Source organism: Eubalaena glacialis, chromosome 11 (genome assembly GCF_028564815.1).
Source record: "Eubalaena glacialis isolate mEubGla1 chromosome 11, mEubGla1.1.hap2.+ XY, whole genome shotgun sequence".
Classification (NCBI taxonomy): Eukaryota; Metazoa; Chordata; class Mammalia; order Artiodactyla; family Balaenidae; genus Eubalaena; species Eubalaena glacialis.
Window position 1 is genome coordinate 68,300,526 of NC_083726.1, and position 17,858 is coordinate 68,318,383.

A 17,858-nucleotide genomic window follows, 5' to 3' on the forward strand; every position below is an offset into this window, starting at 1 on the left:
TGGAATGTCCCTGCACCACGTTTTTCAAAGTATCGCTGACACATGAGGGTTCTCAGAATCCCTGAACACATTCTTCGCAAGACTAACTCTCCCGCCACTGCTTCCCCAGGGCCCGTGTTCAGTCATATGTTCTAGGTCCCCTTCTCTTCAAGGCTGAACATCAGTCTGAACTATTAATACCTTGACAACTCGGTTGCCTGTTGTTGAGGTTTGGTTCCCATTGAAACATGCCTTTTTCAGCGAGCAGCTTTTGCCCCAACCATATGAAAACTTTTGGTCAATGGTTAGCAGTGTGAAAGCTTACATGATACCCAGATGAAATGAAAAAATGAATCACTTCTGTTCCTCTTAGCATAGGAATACCAGCTTATGTTTCTCCTCCAGGAAACCAAACTATATGTACAAATACTTACTTGGGTAAATAGGGGTACAGTCATGCTCAAAATAGAAGAAATGTTCAAATAAGTCCTTAGTCTCACGAGTCATTCTCCCTGCTCTTTCTTTTAGATGTCAGCTCCGACTGGATCCTCTTAAACTATTCTAGGATCTGTGATAACCAATTCGATATTTTATTGCTTCTTTCTAAGGATCTAAATAGGGAGATATACTTTTCTAAATTTTAATTCCATTAATGCTAGATTCTGTTATAGGCTAAAGCAGTCATGGAATTTTACATACAGAAGTTGCCTTTTAGTGACCTGATAGAAAAAGGTTTTTGCTTTATATTAGTTTTCAGTCTTGGAAGGGAAGGTCTATATGTTGGGAGGGATGGAGAAAAGGGTCTTCAGGGATTGGCTGTCGGACTTACTATGGGTCGTTTGGCCTGGGGTGCGGCGTGATGTCTCTCAGACGTGGGAGCAAGGGGCTTGTTGTCATCACTGTGGAAGGATGTCATTCTGCTGTTGTTAGGTGTGGGGAAGGAGATAGGTGAGCTCCCTGCTAAAATCTTCCCTGATCAACACTTTTCTCCCACTTGGAAAAGAAAAAGAGGTGAGACGCGTTTATGAAGAAATCCTTTCTCTTTTGCCAAGGGCCACAGGCCAGCTGAGCATCATCTACAGAGAAGTCCACCCAAAAGAATGGCTCAGGGCCGCTATGTGCAAGAACATGTGGTCCCAGGGCTACTAGCTGGGGGAACAGATGTTTCCGTAGAATGTTTCTTTTGCTGCTGAGGACCCACTTCTCCCTGGCTGAGGGCCTTTGGTTACCCATTAGGTAGATGTTAGTACTTATCCCTCCTACAGCGTACATATTTCGAATAAGTCATACTCTTCACTTATTAGCCTGGGACCCAGTGGTGATATGTCCTCTCCTCCCCAGGTCAGTCCCAGGAGAGTCAATTCAACAGAGGACAGGGTCACTTCAGAAGAGCCCATGGCTAATCCTCTAATTGCATCCATTCTATCCCCAGTTGGTAGCCCAGGATCTTCTGTGCCACAGAAATCCCCTGTGGCCTGTCACAGGCACATGTGGAAGTTGCCACTTAGGGTTCAGTATCAACATGAGTGAACTCTGAGTGAAACTCAAGGCTTGCTTCCTTAACATAAATATTATCTTATAAGATGAAGGAAAAATCGTACCACAGTTGTGTCCTGTCTCTTACTCTCTGGCAGAGCATAGCAAATCATGTTCCATTACAGATCTCAAAACTGCTGGATTGCTTGATAAAGGCTGGCTCTCAGTTTTTCGTGTCCCTTAACCAGAATAGGTAATAAGGGACTTACCCTCTTATTCGCCCTCTTACTCAGGGATCTGAGTCAATATATGTCCGAATGTACTTCCTTACAATCATATCTTAACCTAAATTCCCCTTTATTAGCTGGTCAGTTGGCCCTTCACCTGAAGAGTTAGATTTTCCATTCTTTCTCCCAGTGTTTGTTTTACCTCTGCCGAGCCCTGTCACTCTTTTATGGTTTCTGGCCAGTCTCTGGCGGTCTGTCTGCTCTGCCCTTGGCTGTCTGTACTCCCCCGTTTATTTCCCCATGGTTGAAACAGAGGAGAAACAAAATGCCGTGAGACAAGAGAAAGCTAAGAAGCAGTGTTTCTGCCTGGGGCAAGGGAAGGTACCTGAGGAGGTGACATCTGAGCAGTGGTTCAGCAGGTGTGCGGAGTGGGGGAAGGGCTGGGAAGAGACCCACGCAGAGAGGATTGCACAAGGCGCCAAGCACCGCTCAGCAGTACTGGCTAGAAAAATAATTGCCTTAATTACTCAAACATGGAATCAATTGCAGTAATGCATTGTTCCTGGGACATATTTCCCTACATCAGGAAGCGAGCGGTCTCATCTAGGGGACTGGAATTTAGTTCTTTAAATAAATAAGCTTTATTTGCAATTCTTAGGTCTGTTTTAACCAAATGATTCAGAAATAATCTATGCCATCTCCCACATCATTTTAACTGTGCTTTTTCTCGAGGAAGGTTTGATAATGAGCCAGATGTACTAAAACAAAAACATGAGTTCGTCGTTCAACAAAGTCTTTTCATTCCGGTTGATTGTCAAACTTTTCCCATCCGTTAAGAGAGGGAAACTTATTATTATTTTAAGAGGAACCAGGTGCAAAAAAAAGTGAATTATCTCAGTGGTCTAATGTATAGATTCAAAGATAGCCATAGAGTAATTAGGTGGAAAGAACCTAGACACCATTTGACCTTCTGTTACAGGCGAGGGATGGGAGACATCAAGCAAGGTGCCCACAGTCACGTGGTCCTGGACCTAAGGGTCACTGCAAGCCTTTCCCTCAACATCCCCACTCACCCCACTCCTACCCTCACCCCCCCTTTCTCACACTTCCTCACGGGGGTGTCACAGCAAGTGTACCATAGACCACAAAAGCTTTCTTTCACAATGTAGTTTTAAAGTCACCTCAACTGAAATGATCCCAGAGAGCTATTTCTGTTTACGCTTAGGATTAAGTAAAGCATTTGAATTCTTGGAGTTACATTCTAATGAGCAGTTCTTTACTTGGTAGAACGTTTTTATTGAGGATGTTAAGGAGGGTGTGACTAATAGGTTCCAGTATCTGGATCCTGTCAATGAATAGTGTTAACCGTATAACATATAAATCAGCCTTGGCCTTTCTGTTGGTTTGGTCAAAAAGTTTATTCGGGTTTTTCCGTAACGTGTTACACAAAACCTGAACGAACTTTTTGGCCAACCCAATGCAACGTAAGGTCAGAGTCTGTGTTCTTTATGGTTATCACAAGACTTATTTTCTTTGCTTTAGGGTACTTTTGACTTCAGTAACACTGCTGTCTATATATTCAATCAACCTTCTGTTGATCTGTTCAAAGGAAACAGGTAAGCTGATAGCACGTCTAGTTTTGTAAAGCCAGGGTAGTTGATTCTCATGGTGATATTGTGAACAAATGATACTCTCCCTGTTCAGCAACTTGATTATTAAAGAAAAACAATACTTTGACCTGTGGTCACTGGAAGACCTATAGAGGAATTTACCTAGAGAAGTAGATAGAGCAACATATAAGTTAACTTGTTACGAACAATGAGCAAATAACCTTGCCATTTAAAGAGAACCCTCAATTATACCTGCTTTTCTAGTTTAAGATGACTTCATTTTAAAGGCCTCGGCTTTTTCCTTAGGTCTTTATAAAATCAGACCAAGGATCCCATGTTTTTATATTATAGCCTCCAAGGTTTCAAAAGTAAACAGAGCTTTCATTCTCTTTCGTGCATATTCCAAGGAGAAAATGTGATTCCCAATGCAATATGGGAGTGAGTGTGCTGTGAAAAGACTTCAGGTTGTCTGGGCAGTGTAATACCTGAAGTGTTTATTTTCTGTTCCTGGGACACTGGATTACGTTTGTAATACTTTGGCTTTTACTTTAGCTAAAACCACATTGGCCGACTATTACTGTATGTAGATGACTCCATTTAACTGGAACATTTTGTAATAAACTGCAGATCTAACCATTGTCTAGTTTAAACACCAGTCTTATGAGAGAATAAACAAAAGTTTAATTATAGTCTGACCCATATTGCTTCCTGTGAACCTTTTGAAAAACGTGAGCTGAACTGTTACAAAGAAATATAAACCCATTTTCTTAAATGAATGGTTTAACATTTTAGTATTTATTGACATGAGCCGGCTGAACACTGTAGAATTTTGCTATGGCCAAATTATTCTCCTGACAGTTACCTGCTTCCCTCTTTTGTGAGTTGCAAATCTCTGAACTAAATTTTATCACAGGTCAGAATTCTGATGTCATGGTTATTACATGTTTCTAAGCTTGTTACTATATTTAGGACCCATGAGGCATTGTTGGAATATTACTAAGATAATTCCTTGTTAGCCTAATCAGTTCAGGTAATTCATTCAAAAGGAACTTTTCTTCCCAAGCATCAGGATTTTTATTTTTAAATCAAATTTTTATTTTAATGATACACACCAGACCTGAGAATAAGATCAGAGTGGGAACTTCCCCCCCCAGTAAAGTAGGGAGACTTTTGAGACAGTAAAAAAAATAAGGCTTATGACCTCATCGTTTATTTGCAGTGCTTTTGTAGCCAACCTGAAAAAGAAAAAATGGTGGTCATGTCTGACATTTTAAAATGTCAAGGGGTTGTTTTGTAATGAGAATGCCTTAACCCTTGCAAAGCCAAGAAGGCTATTTGTGTGATTTTTGATAAAGACACAATAACTTGGGGAATTGTCAATAGAATGATGAAATCTTGGCTATTTTGAACGTAGGGAACTCTGTCATTTCTTCTGTTCTCAACTGTGGTTTTTAAACAGGCTGCATGGTTTATGAAAAGCTGGGAGAACAGGTCTTTGGCACCACAGGGAAACTTGTCATCTTTGGAGCCACCTCCCTACAGAACACTGGAGGTAAAAAGATCGTGTTTTTCTATACAATTAAAGTTGTGAACACTATTATTTTTTTCTAATCCTGGTGGTTGGGTGGCCACGTGAATTTTAACATAATTCAAGCAGTATCATTCTCACTGCTAAAATGGCACTTGGAAAGTCCAGCAGAGACAGTAGTCACTTAACCAAGGATACTGGGACAGTGTCTACAGCTGTCTTTGTGTCTTATTGAAGGTTAGTCTAGGAACAGGCTGGTGACCTTTTATGTAGCTTGCAACGTGAGCCTCAGTATCCTCTTTCTAAAAATGTTCTCATTTTCCTCTAGCAATGCTGAGCTACCTCTTCATAGTAAAAAACGAACTGCCCTCTGCCATAAAGTTTCTAATGGGAAAGGAAGAGACATTTTCGTAAGTTATAGACCGTTGTTTGTGAGATAACTAAAATGCTTTTAACTGAGATGTGGGCTAACCAACGTTTTTGTGTTATGAAGACGGCAGAAACAGAGTTTTTCCCTAGGCTGTTTTTTCTTGGTTTGTTGTTTCTGGGGGTGTATATAAATGAAGGAAGCAGGCAGAGCCATTTGAATCTGAGCATTTAAAAGGTAGATTCATCAGGTCATGCTGAAAATGCTAGGTGCTGCAATTTCCCACGAGCCTGAAATCTACATCCAGTTTCTATGAAGTAGAACAGATATGGAGTATTTTTGACACAGAAGTGGAACAAGCAAGATTAAGACCCGAGTCTCTTCCTTAAAGAAGGGACAGAGCATCTGGGGAGCAGAATTGACATGAGCCAACCTCATTAAAGATGTAGCTAACCTTGGAAAATGTTGCAGCTGCGTTTGGTACATCCTGTGTTTTGACTACCTCTTGTTTAACAGTTCTTGTCAGTCTTAGTTTCTCTGTTTTCTTTCAAGGGAGAATCATAGAAACCAGAGTTCCTAGTGTTCTTTCATCAGGATTCAAGGTCAAATCCAAGGGATTAGGGAGAAAGCAATGGCTACTTGTGGTGACTTGTTTTTCGATGATATTAGCCAAGCAAAACAGAAAGGAACTTTCTCTTTAAATAATTGATAAGAGAAGTTGTAATCTGACAGAAGGTGATGTGTGCATTCAGCTTTGAAACGATGTAAATAATTCAGAGGAACGGCAGGCTTAGCCAGTGGGAGTGAGGGGGGAAGCAATATCTCTTCTTCTGCTGCATGGGGAGAGAGATGAGAGTAAGTGACTCGTGGTTGGGTCAGAGTGGTTGGATAAAACCTGAATAATGGTAAAAGTTAATGGTAAACATTAATAACAGTTAACAGAGTTTAAATATTGTGAAATTGTACGTGTGAGGAAAGAAAAGTCACTTTCTAAGAAAATGTGACCTAACTGTTCACATGCTTTTCAGAGCCTGGTACGTGGATGGCCGTCTTCTGGTGGTGGTAGTTACCTTTGGCATAATTCTCCCTCTGTGTCTCTTGAAGAACTTAGGTAAGAGCTTGCTTTTCTCATAGTCTCTACAATACCCAGATGAATCAGAAACCTAATAAAAACGAACAACTTTGCCCTCTGCTTTCACTTGTAGGGTAAAGATTAAATGAGTGATGAATTACAAGTATTAATCAGGCTTGACTTTAATATGGGATAAAAACACTGGTTGGTATGTGACTTCCTAAGCAATCCCTCTACTAAACCATGGAGGGAAGAAGGGAGGTCCTGGGACCAGCAACAGACAGTGCTCTGTCCAAAAGCACAAAGTCCAGAAAATGGAATTCTCCTCATACAAGGTCTTACATACTCTGATTATTTAGACGAGCAGAATTTCACATCTGATATCAAGACAGAAAGTTGCTTATATTTTTACCCCAAAGTATTATGAATCACTCTTAAATTATCAGAGTCTAACCCGTCTCAATTATTTGCTTCATTGAGGGAAGAGAGAGAAGCAAAAAGTCAAAACTGGTAGGTAATCACTAAGTCATATCCATTGGGTTTTGACATTTTTGTGTGTGTGCCTATAGTTGGAGACCAGGGTCTCTGATGTTATGGACATTTTGTGTGTGGAATAATGCAGCCAGACTGCCGTCCAGTCCAAAGCCTCTGAAATGCATTTCCTTTAATTCTGGGCTCATTCAAGGCAGACGTTTAACGTTCTTCCCAAAATGATTGCTAACCATAATTTTTTGTTTTGTATGAAAAATACCAAGCCTCTGTAGCTGTTCTGTGAGACCTATAAGTAGATTGTTTTTAAGCTACTTAATTATCTGGTTTCTGAGTCTGTGTTTAAGCTTTTCTGTGTATATACATGTAGCTCTTTTCAGTGCAAGTGGAGAAGGGCTCTTCTCCCGCAGGGGTGAGAATAGTGCAGCCCCCAGAGACCACTTAACTCTGCCTTTCTGGAGATTACAGTGCTCAGAGATCTCCCAGGCATTCTAAGGGGAGCAAGGTGGAGATCCTCAGGTGTTCAGTTTCTCCCTGGAAACCACTTTCTCTCCTCTGTGTATATTCAGTATTTACACAATATGTGCATAATCAAGAATTATTGAATGGATCAAGGAGTAAATGGGATTTGGCCATAGGAATCCATCCGAGTACAGCAACAGAGACCTATGGCCAAATTTGGGAAGGTCTTTTCCCCTGGATTCTGGGAATCTGTGTTCTCTATCTAGTGTGTCAGGAAGAACTGGAATCAAAACACATAATGCTATAATGTTTTAATTTAAAGTCACCATTTTTGCCAAGTAAGGTAGCACTATCAAATAATCTTGTATTAATATTAGCATGTATGAATATTATTGGAACCCCAAACTATGCTTGAAATAATGCATTGAAAGAGGTGACAGATGAAATAATAATAATTCTTTAAACTTTTTTTTTAGGCTATCTTGGCTATACTAGTGGATTTTCCTTGAGCTGTATGGTTTTTTTCCTAATTGTGGTAAGTGCTGATTGAAATGGTTGGCTTGGTTTTGCCGTAGTATGATGCTATGTAATATTTATGCATTATTTGGCTTTATTTGATAAAGTCTGATTGTTTCTCCTTTATTTTTTAATACTAGGTTATATACAAGAAATTTCAAATTCCCTGCCTTGTTCCAGAGCTAAATTCAACAATAAGTGCTAATTCAACAAATGCTGCCATGTGTACGCCAAAATATGTTACCTTCAATTCAAAGGTAAGTTTCTTATCCTTTAAATATAAAAACCAGCGTTTTTACTAAGGGCATTTGTATTTCTCAAACTTCTTTTGATTAAAATGTCTCTGATGTGTTTATTCTCAAAAGAACACTGTATCACTGCTTCCAACTGCCACAATCCATTTAGGGACCTTGGAGAAATATACAAATTGTATATTTCATTCTCCCTTTTACCCAGTTTAGTGTAGGACAGCCTTAAGTATTCCCTGTGAAAACCTCTTTCTGGATAATTGTCTCAGCTCTGTTATTCCTTGTAGATCTTTAAAAACAGATTAATAACTAACATCCTTAGCCCACTGCTTCTTATCTTGTGGTGACAAAAAGGAACACCTCAGACTTCCCCAGCATGCACAGTTGAAATACAGACACCACCACAAATTGGCACTAAAGGAACGTTCATACGACATATTGGGAAATGATGGACTATGGAACCAGTCAGGCTTTTGAATCCTCAGGCAAATTATCAACCCCATTTGTAAAATGACTATTCTATTCTGTATCTTACAGGGTTTTGTTAGAATGTGCCTGGTACAGTGCTTGGGCAAAATTAGAGCATGAGAAATGTTACTTTTCCCTCCTTCTCTGCCAACTTCTTTTTGCATAAGAAGTTACTATATTGAATTTGGGAGTTCTAAAAAACCTTATCTAAGAAAACTAATTTAGCTCCTTCTCTCTCTCGCTGTCTTTTAACTCTCAAGGATACAGCCAAAGCAGTGAAGTGATTTTCTTTTTAGAAAGTAACTTTCTTTTTAGATGCCATATTTAAGTCTGATTGATGCGCCCTATATAGTGCAAAGTGCAGTAAAATGGAGGTGGAAGTTCTGGGCGTGTTGCCTAGCCTGTCTTGGAGGGAGTCAGGAGAACAGCCCTGGTCTGCCTCAGGGTTGTCGTGGGCATTCAGTGAAATAATGTAGGAAAGTGCTATGTAACCGGCTAGCGCCACATAAATACGGGGTGACGCAGTGCCTGGAGGTTGTAAAATACACTGTGGGTGAGCCCAGCTCTAGAACCCCTCTCTGCCAAGTGCCTAATGTCTCAAGCTAGATAAACTCTCTTAGAGAAGCTGCTCCTATTTCGATACCAAAGCTCTCCTAATAACCAAATAATCCAGGGATTCTGAAGGGCTGTCAGATGAAAAGACAGCTCAGAAATACTGGAGCTGTACAATTTTTATGGTAAAAATGCCTTTCCGTAACATTCATATTTTTTCTTTCAAATAGACCGTGTACGCTTTACCAACAATTGCATTTGCATTTGTCTGCCACCCGTCTGTCCTGCCAATTTACAGCGAGCTTAAAGAGTAAGAGATGTGTTTAATTTTTTTTGCAAACTGAATCATTTTAGGGCCCCTCATTAATAGGCAAGTACTGTATTTAAAATAAATGGACTCATATGATGAACCCCCCTGACTCATCACCCAGCTTCAACATTTACTTTCTGCCATTCTTGAGCAAGAAAAATCACAAACCTGCAGTATATTTTGGCCATAAGTGTATAAAGTGGCTTACTCTGTGGGCTTTTTTTTGTTAATTTGGTTTTTCAGATTCTATATTACTCAAGAGAGTTCAAGTATTTGTGTTGTTTTATGTTACTTATGATTATTTTGCAAGTGGATAATAATAATCTTCAGACCCATCTGTGAACCACTAAATACACTGTATCTGATTTGCTTTTTGGTTTACTTGGAAAAGGCTGGTAAATCAGGCAGGAAGAAATTAATGTTAAGACCACAAACTGGACAAAAGAATATTGTTGTTCATTTCAAACTATTACAGTGATTATATGGATTGGTTTTTGATTGCTGTTCTAGAGAAAACGAAAGCCCTGCTTATAAATTCCCTCATGGGTTCTCTTTTTAGCCTATTGTTATCAGACTTTCCACATAAAAACAGTCATCATGGCATAGTGTCTTTTTTTGAGGTAACTGGTTTACAACTTATATAGGTTTCATGTGTACAACCTAATATTTCTCCTTCTATATACATTACATCCTGCTCACCACCAAAAATTTAGTTTCCATCCATCACCATACAGTTGATCCCCTTTACCCGTTTTGTCCTCCCCCAGCCCCTTCCCCTCTGGTAACCACTACTCTATTCTCTGTAGCTACCTCCTTGATTAGATTTATTCCTAGGTATTTTATTCTTTTTGTTGCAATTGGAAATGGATTGTTTTCTTAATTTCTCTTTCTGCTAGCTCATTGTTAGCATACAGAAACATGGCAGATTTTTGTGTGTTGATTTTGTACCCTGCAACTTTACTGTACTTGTTTATTATTTCTAATAGTTTTTTGGTGGAGTCTTCAGGGTTTTCAATACATAAAATCGTGTCACCTGCAAATAGAGACAGTTTTCCAATTTGGATGCCTTTTATTTCATTTTCTTCCCTAATTGCTGTGGCTAGGACTTTCGATACTAGGTTGAATGAGAGTGGTGAGAGTGGGCATACTTGTCCTCTTCCTCATTTTAGAGAGATAACTTCCAGTTTTTCATCATTGAGAATGATGTTAGCTGTGGGTTTGTCATATATGGCCTTTATTATGTTGAGGTATGTTCCTTCTGTACCCGCTTCATTGGGTTTTTATCGTAAGTGGGTATTTTGTTAATGTGGTGTATCACATTGATTGATTTGTGAATGTTGACCTATCCTTGCATCCCTGGAATAAATTCCACTTGATCACAGTGTATGATCCTTTTGATGTATTGTTGTATTCAGTTTGCTAGTATTTTGTTGAGGATTTTTTGCATCTATGTTCATCAGAGATATTGGCCAGCAATTGTTTTTGTGTCGTCTTTGTCTGGTTTTGGTATCACGGTGATGTTGATGTTGGCCTCATAAAATGTTAGGAGGCATTCCCTCCTCTTCAAAATTTTGGAAGAGTTTGAGAAGGATAGGTATTAAATCTTCTTTGAATGTTTGGTAGAATTCACCAGTGAAGCCCTCTGGTCCTGGAGACTTTTGTTTTTGGGGAGGTTTTTGATTACTGTTTTAATCTCTGTACTAGTGATCAGTCTATTCAGATTTTCTATTTCTTCATGATTCAATCTTGGAAGGTTATATGATTCTAAGCATTTGTCCATTTCTTCTAGGTTGCCCAATTTGTTGGCGTATAGCTTTCATAATATTCTCTTGTAATCCTTTGTATTTCTGTGGTATCCATTGTTATTTATCCTCTTTTGTTTCTGATTTTATTTATCAGGGCCTTCTGTCTTTTTTTCTTAGTGAGTCTAGCTAAAGGCTTGTCATTTTTGTTTATCTTTTCAAAGAACCGGCTCTTAGTTTCACTGATCTTTTCTATTGTCTTTTTAGCTTCTATTTCATTTATTTCCACTCTGATCTTTGTTTCCTTCCTTTGGACTTTGTTTGTTCTTCTTTTTCTAGTTCCTCTAGGTGTCAGGTTAGATTGTTTATTTGAGATTTTTCTTGTTTCTTGAAGTAGGCATCATGGTATAGTCTTAAACTCAGAAATATATACAATATAGCTATCTGTTTCCATTTTGAAACAAAAATAAAGATGTTATTTAGCATTGAATTCACTCATTATTCTTCCTCTTTCATATTTAATTGATATATGAGTAAACTTTGAAGTATCAGTATTTACATCTACCTATCTATGTGTTCATCAGGCTTACTTTATGACCTTATATTTAGGGTGTTTAAATACATCTTTGGCATCTTTTAAATTTAATAGTTCAGCTTTTAGTTTGTAATTTCCTCGTGTGGGTACTTCTCAATTTTTCTCGTTTTCCATACTCCCTTTTATGACACAATCAAATGTTGTGACTGTTGGTGGTCAACTGTTGAGTACAAGTCTTGTAGACTCATTGTTTGGGCAGTTTAAGAAACTTAGAGGTTCATGCAAACTCCCAGAGTAAACTTGACCTAAGAGAGAAAGAGAGAGCCCTTCATTATCCCAGCTGTGAGCTCTTAGGCACTCATTGTTCTGGAGACATACAGGCTTCCCTGGGGCTATTCAGTGGGAAAACCGGAACTTAAATAGCAGCTTTAACAACTGAACACCGAGGTCAAGTTGTAGCTCTGCCCCGATCTCTGAGCTGAGAGAACAGCTTTGGAATTTATTCTGCCTTTTTCCTGTGCATGCTGAGTGTAGAGATAGTATCAAACAAATGTTAAAAAATACTCTTTGCTCTTCAGATGAGAACTCGATATTCTTTCAAAAGAATGGGGAAGAACATTCAAGGGATTGTTTGTTACATGGCTCTCTCTCACACAATACCCATTTGGTGTAAAAGAAGTTATTATAAACTGGCATATTTGCTGAGGGTAATTTCAGCTGGTCAGGTCAGCCCCAGCCTGATAGAAAGTTAAGTTCCATTCTTCAGTGTTAACACCGGTGCTTACATTCAGTAATGTGGTTTTTAATTTTTCAAATTCCTTTATCTTTGTTTTTAGTCGATCACAGAAAAAGATGCAGATGGTTTCAAATATCTCCTTTTTCGCCATGTTTGTTATGTATTTCTTGACTGCCATTTTTGGCTACTTGACATTCTATGGTAAGTACCTTCTGTCAGTACCTAAATGTAGGTATTAGTAAGTAAATTAGTAAAAATCAATGTCAAAATAACTTTTAATACGATAGCCCAAAAAGCAACAAATCTGTCCATTGACTTTGCTGATCTTTTCTTCTACTTAAAGCAAATGGCAGTGGTTCCTTTACATGTTCATGCAGACTGCACAATAGAATCATTACTGAAACAATATACTGTCATTTTTTCTCCTAATACTGTTCTTAAAAGAAATTGCATTGTATAAGCACGCCACCTTTACTGAGGAAAGTTTAAAACTATAATCAGAGAAGGCTTTCCTAATTGCTGCTGAGAACTGGGTCAGATTCCATTAATAGAAAAGAGAGACAGAGACAGATTTTGAACGTGAGAAACAGCGGAGTGCTACACTCATGACACTCTGCATTAATTAAAAATAAAGCACCTGATTGTTCAGCGGCAGGTGGAGCCTTGCAACGATTTGAAGCAGTGACATAGAAAGTTGAAAGAAATGACAAGGTTTCATTTGTAACTTTTATTGACCCTGTATGAATAGTTTACCTTCTTTTACTACCTCTTCATCCTCTTCTATTCCAATCATCCTGCAGCTTTATTTAACATCTTTCATTATCATTATAATTTGGGACCTAATTTAAATTTAAATACATAAATTTCACATTCTCTATGAAATAATATTTCTTGGGGACATTTTTTCATAAACACAAATGTCTCAAAATTTAAACACATTTAGAGATGGTCAATTCATCCTGGAGAGGAAGGCTACCCTGATTATGCAGTTGTATTATTACCATTTTTTTTGGCCGCACGGCATGGTTTGTGGGATCTTAGTTCCCCAACCAGGGATTGAACCCAGGCCCTCAGTAGTGGAAGCACCAAGTCCTAACCACTGGACCGCCAGGGAATTCCGTTAGTACCATTTTCACAAGCGATGGAGAATAGCATTGTCTAATGAGTCCATGAATACCACATTTAATTTCTGCATAAAGATGGTGTTCTTAAGTTTCCTGCAGAGTTGCAGGGATTAGGGTGGGTAAAGGGAGGGAGAGAGAGAGAGAGCACCTAATGTTAGTTGAATGGTCTCACTGCAACCTTGTGCAAGCTATGATTTTTCTTGGCAAATCCATTTTTTTCCCACATAGAATAGAATACCAAACCCTTTCATACTCTTAGGTCAAAGAAAAAACTCAGCTATTTTTAGATGGTTATGAATTTTGAATCAAGGAAGTTAGAACTAAGGAGATTTTTATTATAACCTAGGGCCCTTTTTCTAAAATTGAGACCAATCTCTGGCCCAGACTAGAATTGCAGTTCCACACCCTGAACCTTGAGAAGGGAGGGAAACTATCTTTTGTCAAAGGAGTGAGCATTTTCGAGTTGGAGATAAGATGGCAGAGTAGAAGGACCTTGAGCTCACCTCTTCTCACGAGCACACCCAAATCACAGCTAACTGCTCAAAAGTCATTGATGAAAAAGACACGAGTGAGCATTCTTGCTCTCAGTGGCTGCCATTCTAGCTTTGGTTGTCTTTGAAATGACACTTTCTGAAGTTCAGAGTTGAGAAAAAGTTCAAAGTGGTGTATAAGCTAAGTACTTTTTTTATGAGGAAAACATACCTGGAAGAGAAGAATGATGAACTTCACCATGGGTACCTCTGCCGCTTGGACATTGAGTTGTAAGAGGAGAGTTTGAAAGTGGCCCCGGGGGGCCTGCAGTCCACTTAGCGAGGGTGAGGCTATTCGGTGTTGTTTGATGAGTGGCATCAAGTCCGGGAGAACCTAGATGAAGAAGGGCTTTGGGCTTCAACCATATGGTATTTCTGCCCCCAACTTACTCTTAGGTTTAGTGTAGTGTATATTAAGCTCCCCACTTGGTGTAACTTCTTCTAGTGATTACTGTACATTCCTTTTTGCTACAGGTACGTGCGGACAGGTGGTGCCCATCTCACACAGGGGATTTTTCTTTTCAACTTTATAAATTGTTGAATAGACACTTCGATACCCAGAACATTGCTTTCCTTGCCCTTTAGTTTACAAATTCTTTGTGGCTCAGAAAACCCGTCCTTCCGTGATGTGCTTTTGTCTTGTTTTAACACCCTCTTACTTTTCCCTCGTTTTAGAAAATGTGCATTCGGACCTCCTCCACAAGTATCAGAGTAAAGATGACATCCTCATCCTGACCGTGCGGCTGGCTGTCATTGTCGCCGTCATCCTCACGGTGCCGGTGTTATTTTTCACGGTGAGTAAAAGGCCTCAGTGCAACTTGAGAAAAGCTGAGGTCTCCTTGCAGAGCAAACCTGCTGCAGGGAACTTTCCTGCATCATTGAAACTGCATCAAGGAAGGATCCCAAGGCTCTTTGGAAAAAAAGTGGGATCAGTGAGTTAGGGTAACCTTCTGATGGAATGAATCTTTGTTCTAATTTATCTGTCCCTCTTCTTTACAGAGAAATGTAGATAGACTGTTTGAATTCCAGTCATCCATGACAGGGAAATATAGAAGAACCAGAAGAGAACGCTCAGTCATAGATAAAACAGAAATTATCCCCCTGCAAAAGAAAACTACCTATTCGTAAAGAAAAAGACTTTCCATCTTAAGTCAAGCCCCCCTGCTCCCAAACTGTTAAAGCTACCTATAAACTCACTAGGTGTGACAAAACATGTCCCAAATGCCTGTGCGCCAATCTTTCAGTCACTGCTGAGAAATGTGAAAGGCAGCATGCTGTGGGCATTACGGAATTTTTTGTTTTCTTTTCCTGCAGGTTCGTTCTTCTTTATTTGAACTGGCTAAGAAAACAAAGTTTAATTTATGTCGTCATGTCTTGGTGACCTTCATACTCCTGGTTATTATCAACTTGTTGGTGATCTTCATACCCTCCATGAAGGATATTTTTGGAGTCGTAGGTATGGCTTTCTGACTTTCTGCTTATTCTATTTACAGTAGCTGTTTAGAAGCCTGAAGTTTCACAATAACAACCTCAAACTTTTTTTTTTCTTATTTTTCAGGAGTTACGTCTGCTAATATGCTTATTTTCATTCTTCCTTCATCTCTTTATTTAAAAATCACAAGCCAAGATGGAGATAAAGGAACTCAACAAATTTGGGTATGTCTCATGCCAGCCACTCTCATTTTTCTGCTTAGTTTTTCACTGAAATATATCAAATAAATAGTCCATCTCCACCAACTAATACTACTTTTAGTGATCTCAAAAATAGGCAGCAATCCTAGTGTTTGCCCATTTGGGAAATTTAAAATATCATGTCAGAATCTTCTCCATTCCCTCAAAATATTTTCAGGTTTTGCTCTTACTGTGCCTTAGCTCTTGCTCTGCGAGGGCAGGGCCAGCTGAGAGATTAGACGTTTATCATCCTGTATCTCTGTAGGGTAATGCCTTGTCTTTAGCAAGACCTGAAGTGGAAAGGGGCTCAAAGATTTTATGCAGTCTGCTGTTTCAGTACAATTCCTAGTCCTGTAACTCCATGCTACAGCCCAGGGAACCTTCAATGCCTTAATTTAAATGGCTGAGTTAGTGTAAAGAGTCTTTTTATGATTTGACAGAAATGCTTTGGAGCAACAGACCTGGATTCAGAAACTACCTTTCTATATTGGGATTCTTGTTTCCAGGTCTGGTGAAGTTCAAGGGCATCTTGGAGGTGGTGCACTTGGAGACAGTGAGGGAAGCAGGGGTGAAGTGGCTGCTGCATGAATACCTTCTGGAGCACCATTATGTTTGGCTTCGGAGAAGGCTTCTCAGCCGCCCTCCCAGATAGTGTAAGCACTCCAATCCACGTGTTACCTGAGCCAACAGACCCAGATGAGAGACATAGGCGTGGGGGATCATCGCTGTGCATTTAGGAGAAGCAGCGTTGATGCTGGTAGAGCATCTACTCCCCCAACAGGATTATCCCTAAAGCCATAAATCCTCAATCCTTCTAGATCTGACCAGTGGGGACTTCATGAGGACAGAAAGGAAGGAGCAGTCACTCTGGCACAGCAGTAAAGTAAACTAAGATTAAATCTGACAGTGATGGAGACCTATTGCCCGTCAATTCTCTGGGCCTCTCCAACCCTGCTCCTGTTTTAAAACTGCTAGGAGGATCTACCAAATAGCATCAGACAAGGGATCCAGTCCATGTGGGGACCCAGTGGGAGTTACACCAGACCGGTGATGGTGAGCCTGTGTGCAACCCTCCCAATGCCACCGTTCACCTCCTCCCCTTCCCTTACCTCTGTCTCCTCATCCAGAGTCTAGTCCAGCCCCCCTGGCTCTCATGATGCTTCATCCTTCTCCCTGAATTTCAGCTGTCATTGGAAACTCTCAAGGCCAAGCAGTTTATAATCTGGAGTTCTCCAGATTCTAGAGTTAGCAACCTGCCCCCTGTGGCCTTCATCAACCCTTGAAATAACTTCGTTTTGGACACCCATTTCCTATTTCACTCGATCAAATCTACTTTGCTTTTTGATATCCTTTTAACACTTTTTCAAACAGAAATGTTTGCCTGCCAGCGATAACCTAGGTTGGTTGGTAAAGAGTAATGAAGTGACCTGTATGTTTTCTAAGCCCATTCTTTTTTTCGGTTGTCGTCTTAGTCTGAAAGAAGCTGTGAGGATACCGTCAGCTGTAGAACAGATTCACTCTGAGGTGACTGTGAAGTCAAAGAACAGAATGCAGAGGATGGTTCTGGATAGCTGGTTTTTCTTAGTTTCCCATCCTTGGAGAATCAGATGCACACAGTTTTAGAAAGATTCTCACAGTTCAGCAATAGTTGTAACAAACTCCAAATACGGAGGGACTCAAAAAGAGAGGGGAAGCATATCTGTTTTTTCCCAGGTATGTGTGGGAAATGTTTGCTTCCCTGAAAATAACCCTTGCCTTTCTGTCACTCCAGGCTGCCCTTTTCTTGGGTCTGGGGGTGTTGTTTTCCCTGGTCAGCATTCCCTTGGTTATCTACGACTGGGCCTGCTCATCAAGTGGTGATGAAGGCCACTGAGACCAGATGGAAAAGGAAACAGTCAAGTTACCCCTCATCAGCAAGCCCTCATCACATCCTTTGCAAGTTTACAGAAGCAAACAGAAATTTACAAGATACACAATGGAATAACACTTTGGTAACAAAACAGAGACCTGTTTCTATCATGGTTCATGTCCCTCCAAGATTGGGGATCAATTTTAAGGATTATGGATTTCTTTTGTTCCAAATTTCACGCAACCATATTTTCCAGTACTTTTCACAATCAGTTATTTTTCACTCTCCTAACTCTGTTTTTTGTGATTTCATCGTCTCTTAGAACTTGGAAGACATGATCATCCATCATGTTTATTTATTACACATC

At 39.7% G+C, this 17,858-nt stretch overlaps 1 protein-coding gene across 1 annotated transcript in view; it reads left to right on the top strand.

The window, feature by feature from the left end:
* SLC38A1 (solute carrier family 38 member 1) overlaps positions 1-17,600 on the top strand; it is a 75,877-nt gene extending 58,277 nt beyond the window's left edge. The window contains exons 6-17 of the mRNA XM_061206268.1: positions 3,225-3,298; positions 4,752-4,844; positions 5,149-5,230; positions 6,216-6,298; positions 7,687-7,745; positions 7,867-7,983; positions 9,225-9,304; positions 12,418-12,518; positions 14,647-14,765; positions 15,286-15,427; positions 15,530-15,627; positions 17,414-17,600. Coding sequence (XP_061062251.1) covers positions 3,225-3,298; positions 4,752-4,844; positions 5,149-5,230; positions 6,216-6,298; positions 7,687-7,745; positions 7,867-7,983; positions 9,225-9,304; positions 12,418-12,518; positions 14,647-14,765; positions 15,286-15,427; positions 15,530-15,627; positions 17,414-17,515 — 1,150 coding nt within the window. The 3' untranslated portion in view covers positions 17,516-17,600. The remainder of the gene's footprint in view (positions 1-3,224; positions 3,299-4,751; positions 4,845-5,148; positions 5,231-6,215; positions 6,299-7,686; positions 7,746-7,866; positions 7,984-9,224; positions 9,305-12,417; positions 12,519-14,646; positions 14,766-15,285; positions 15,428-15,529; positions 15,628-17,413) is intronic.
* The last annotated feature ends 258 nt before the right edge of the window (positions 17,601-17,858 follow it).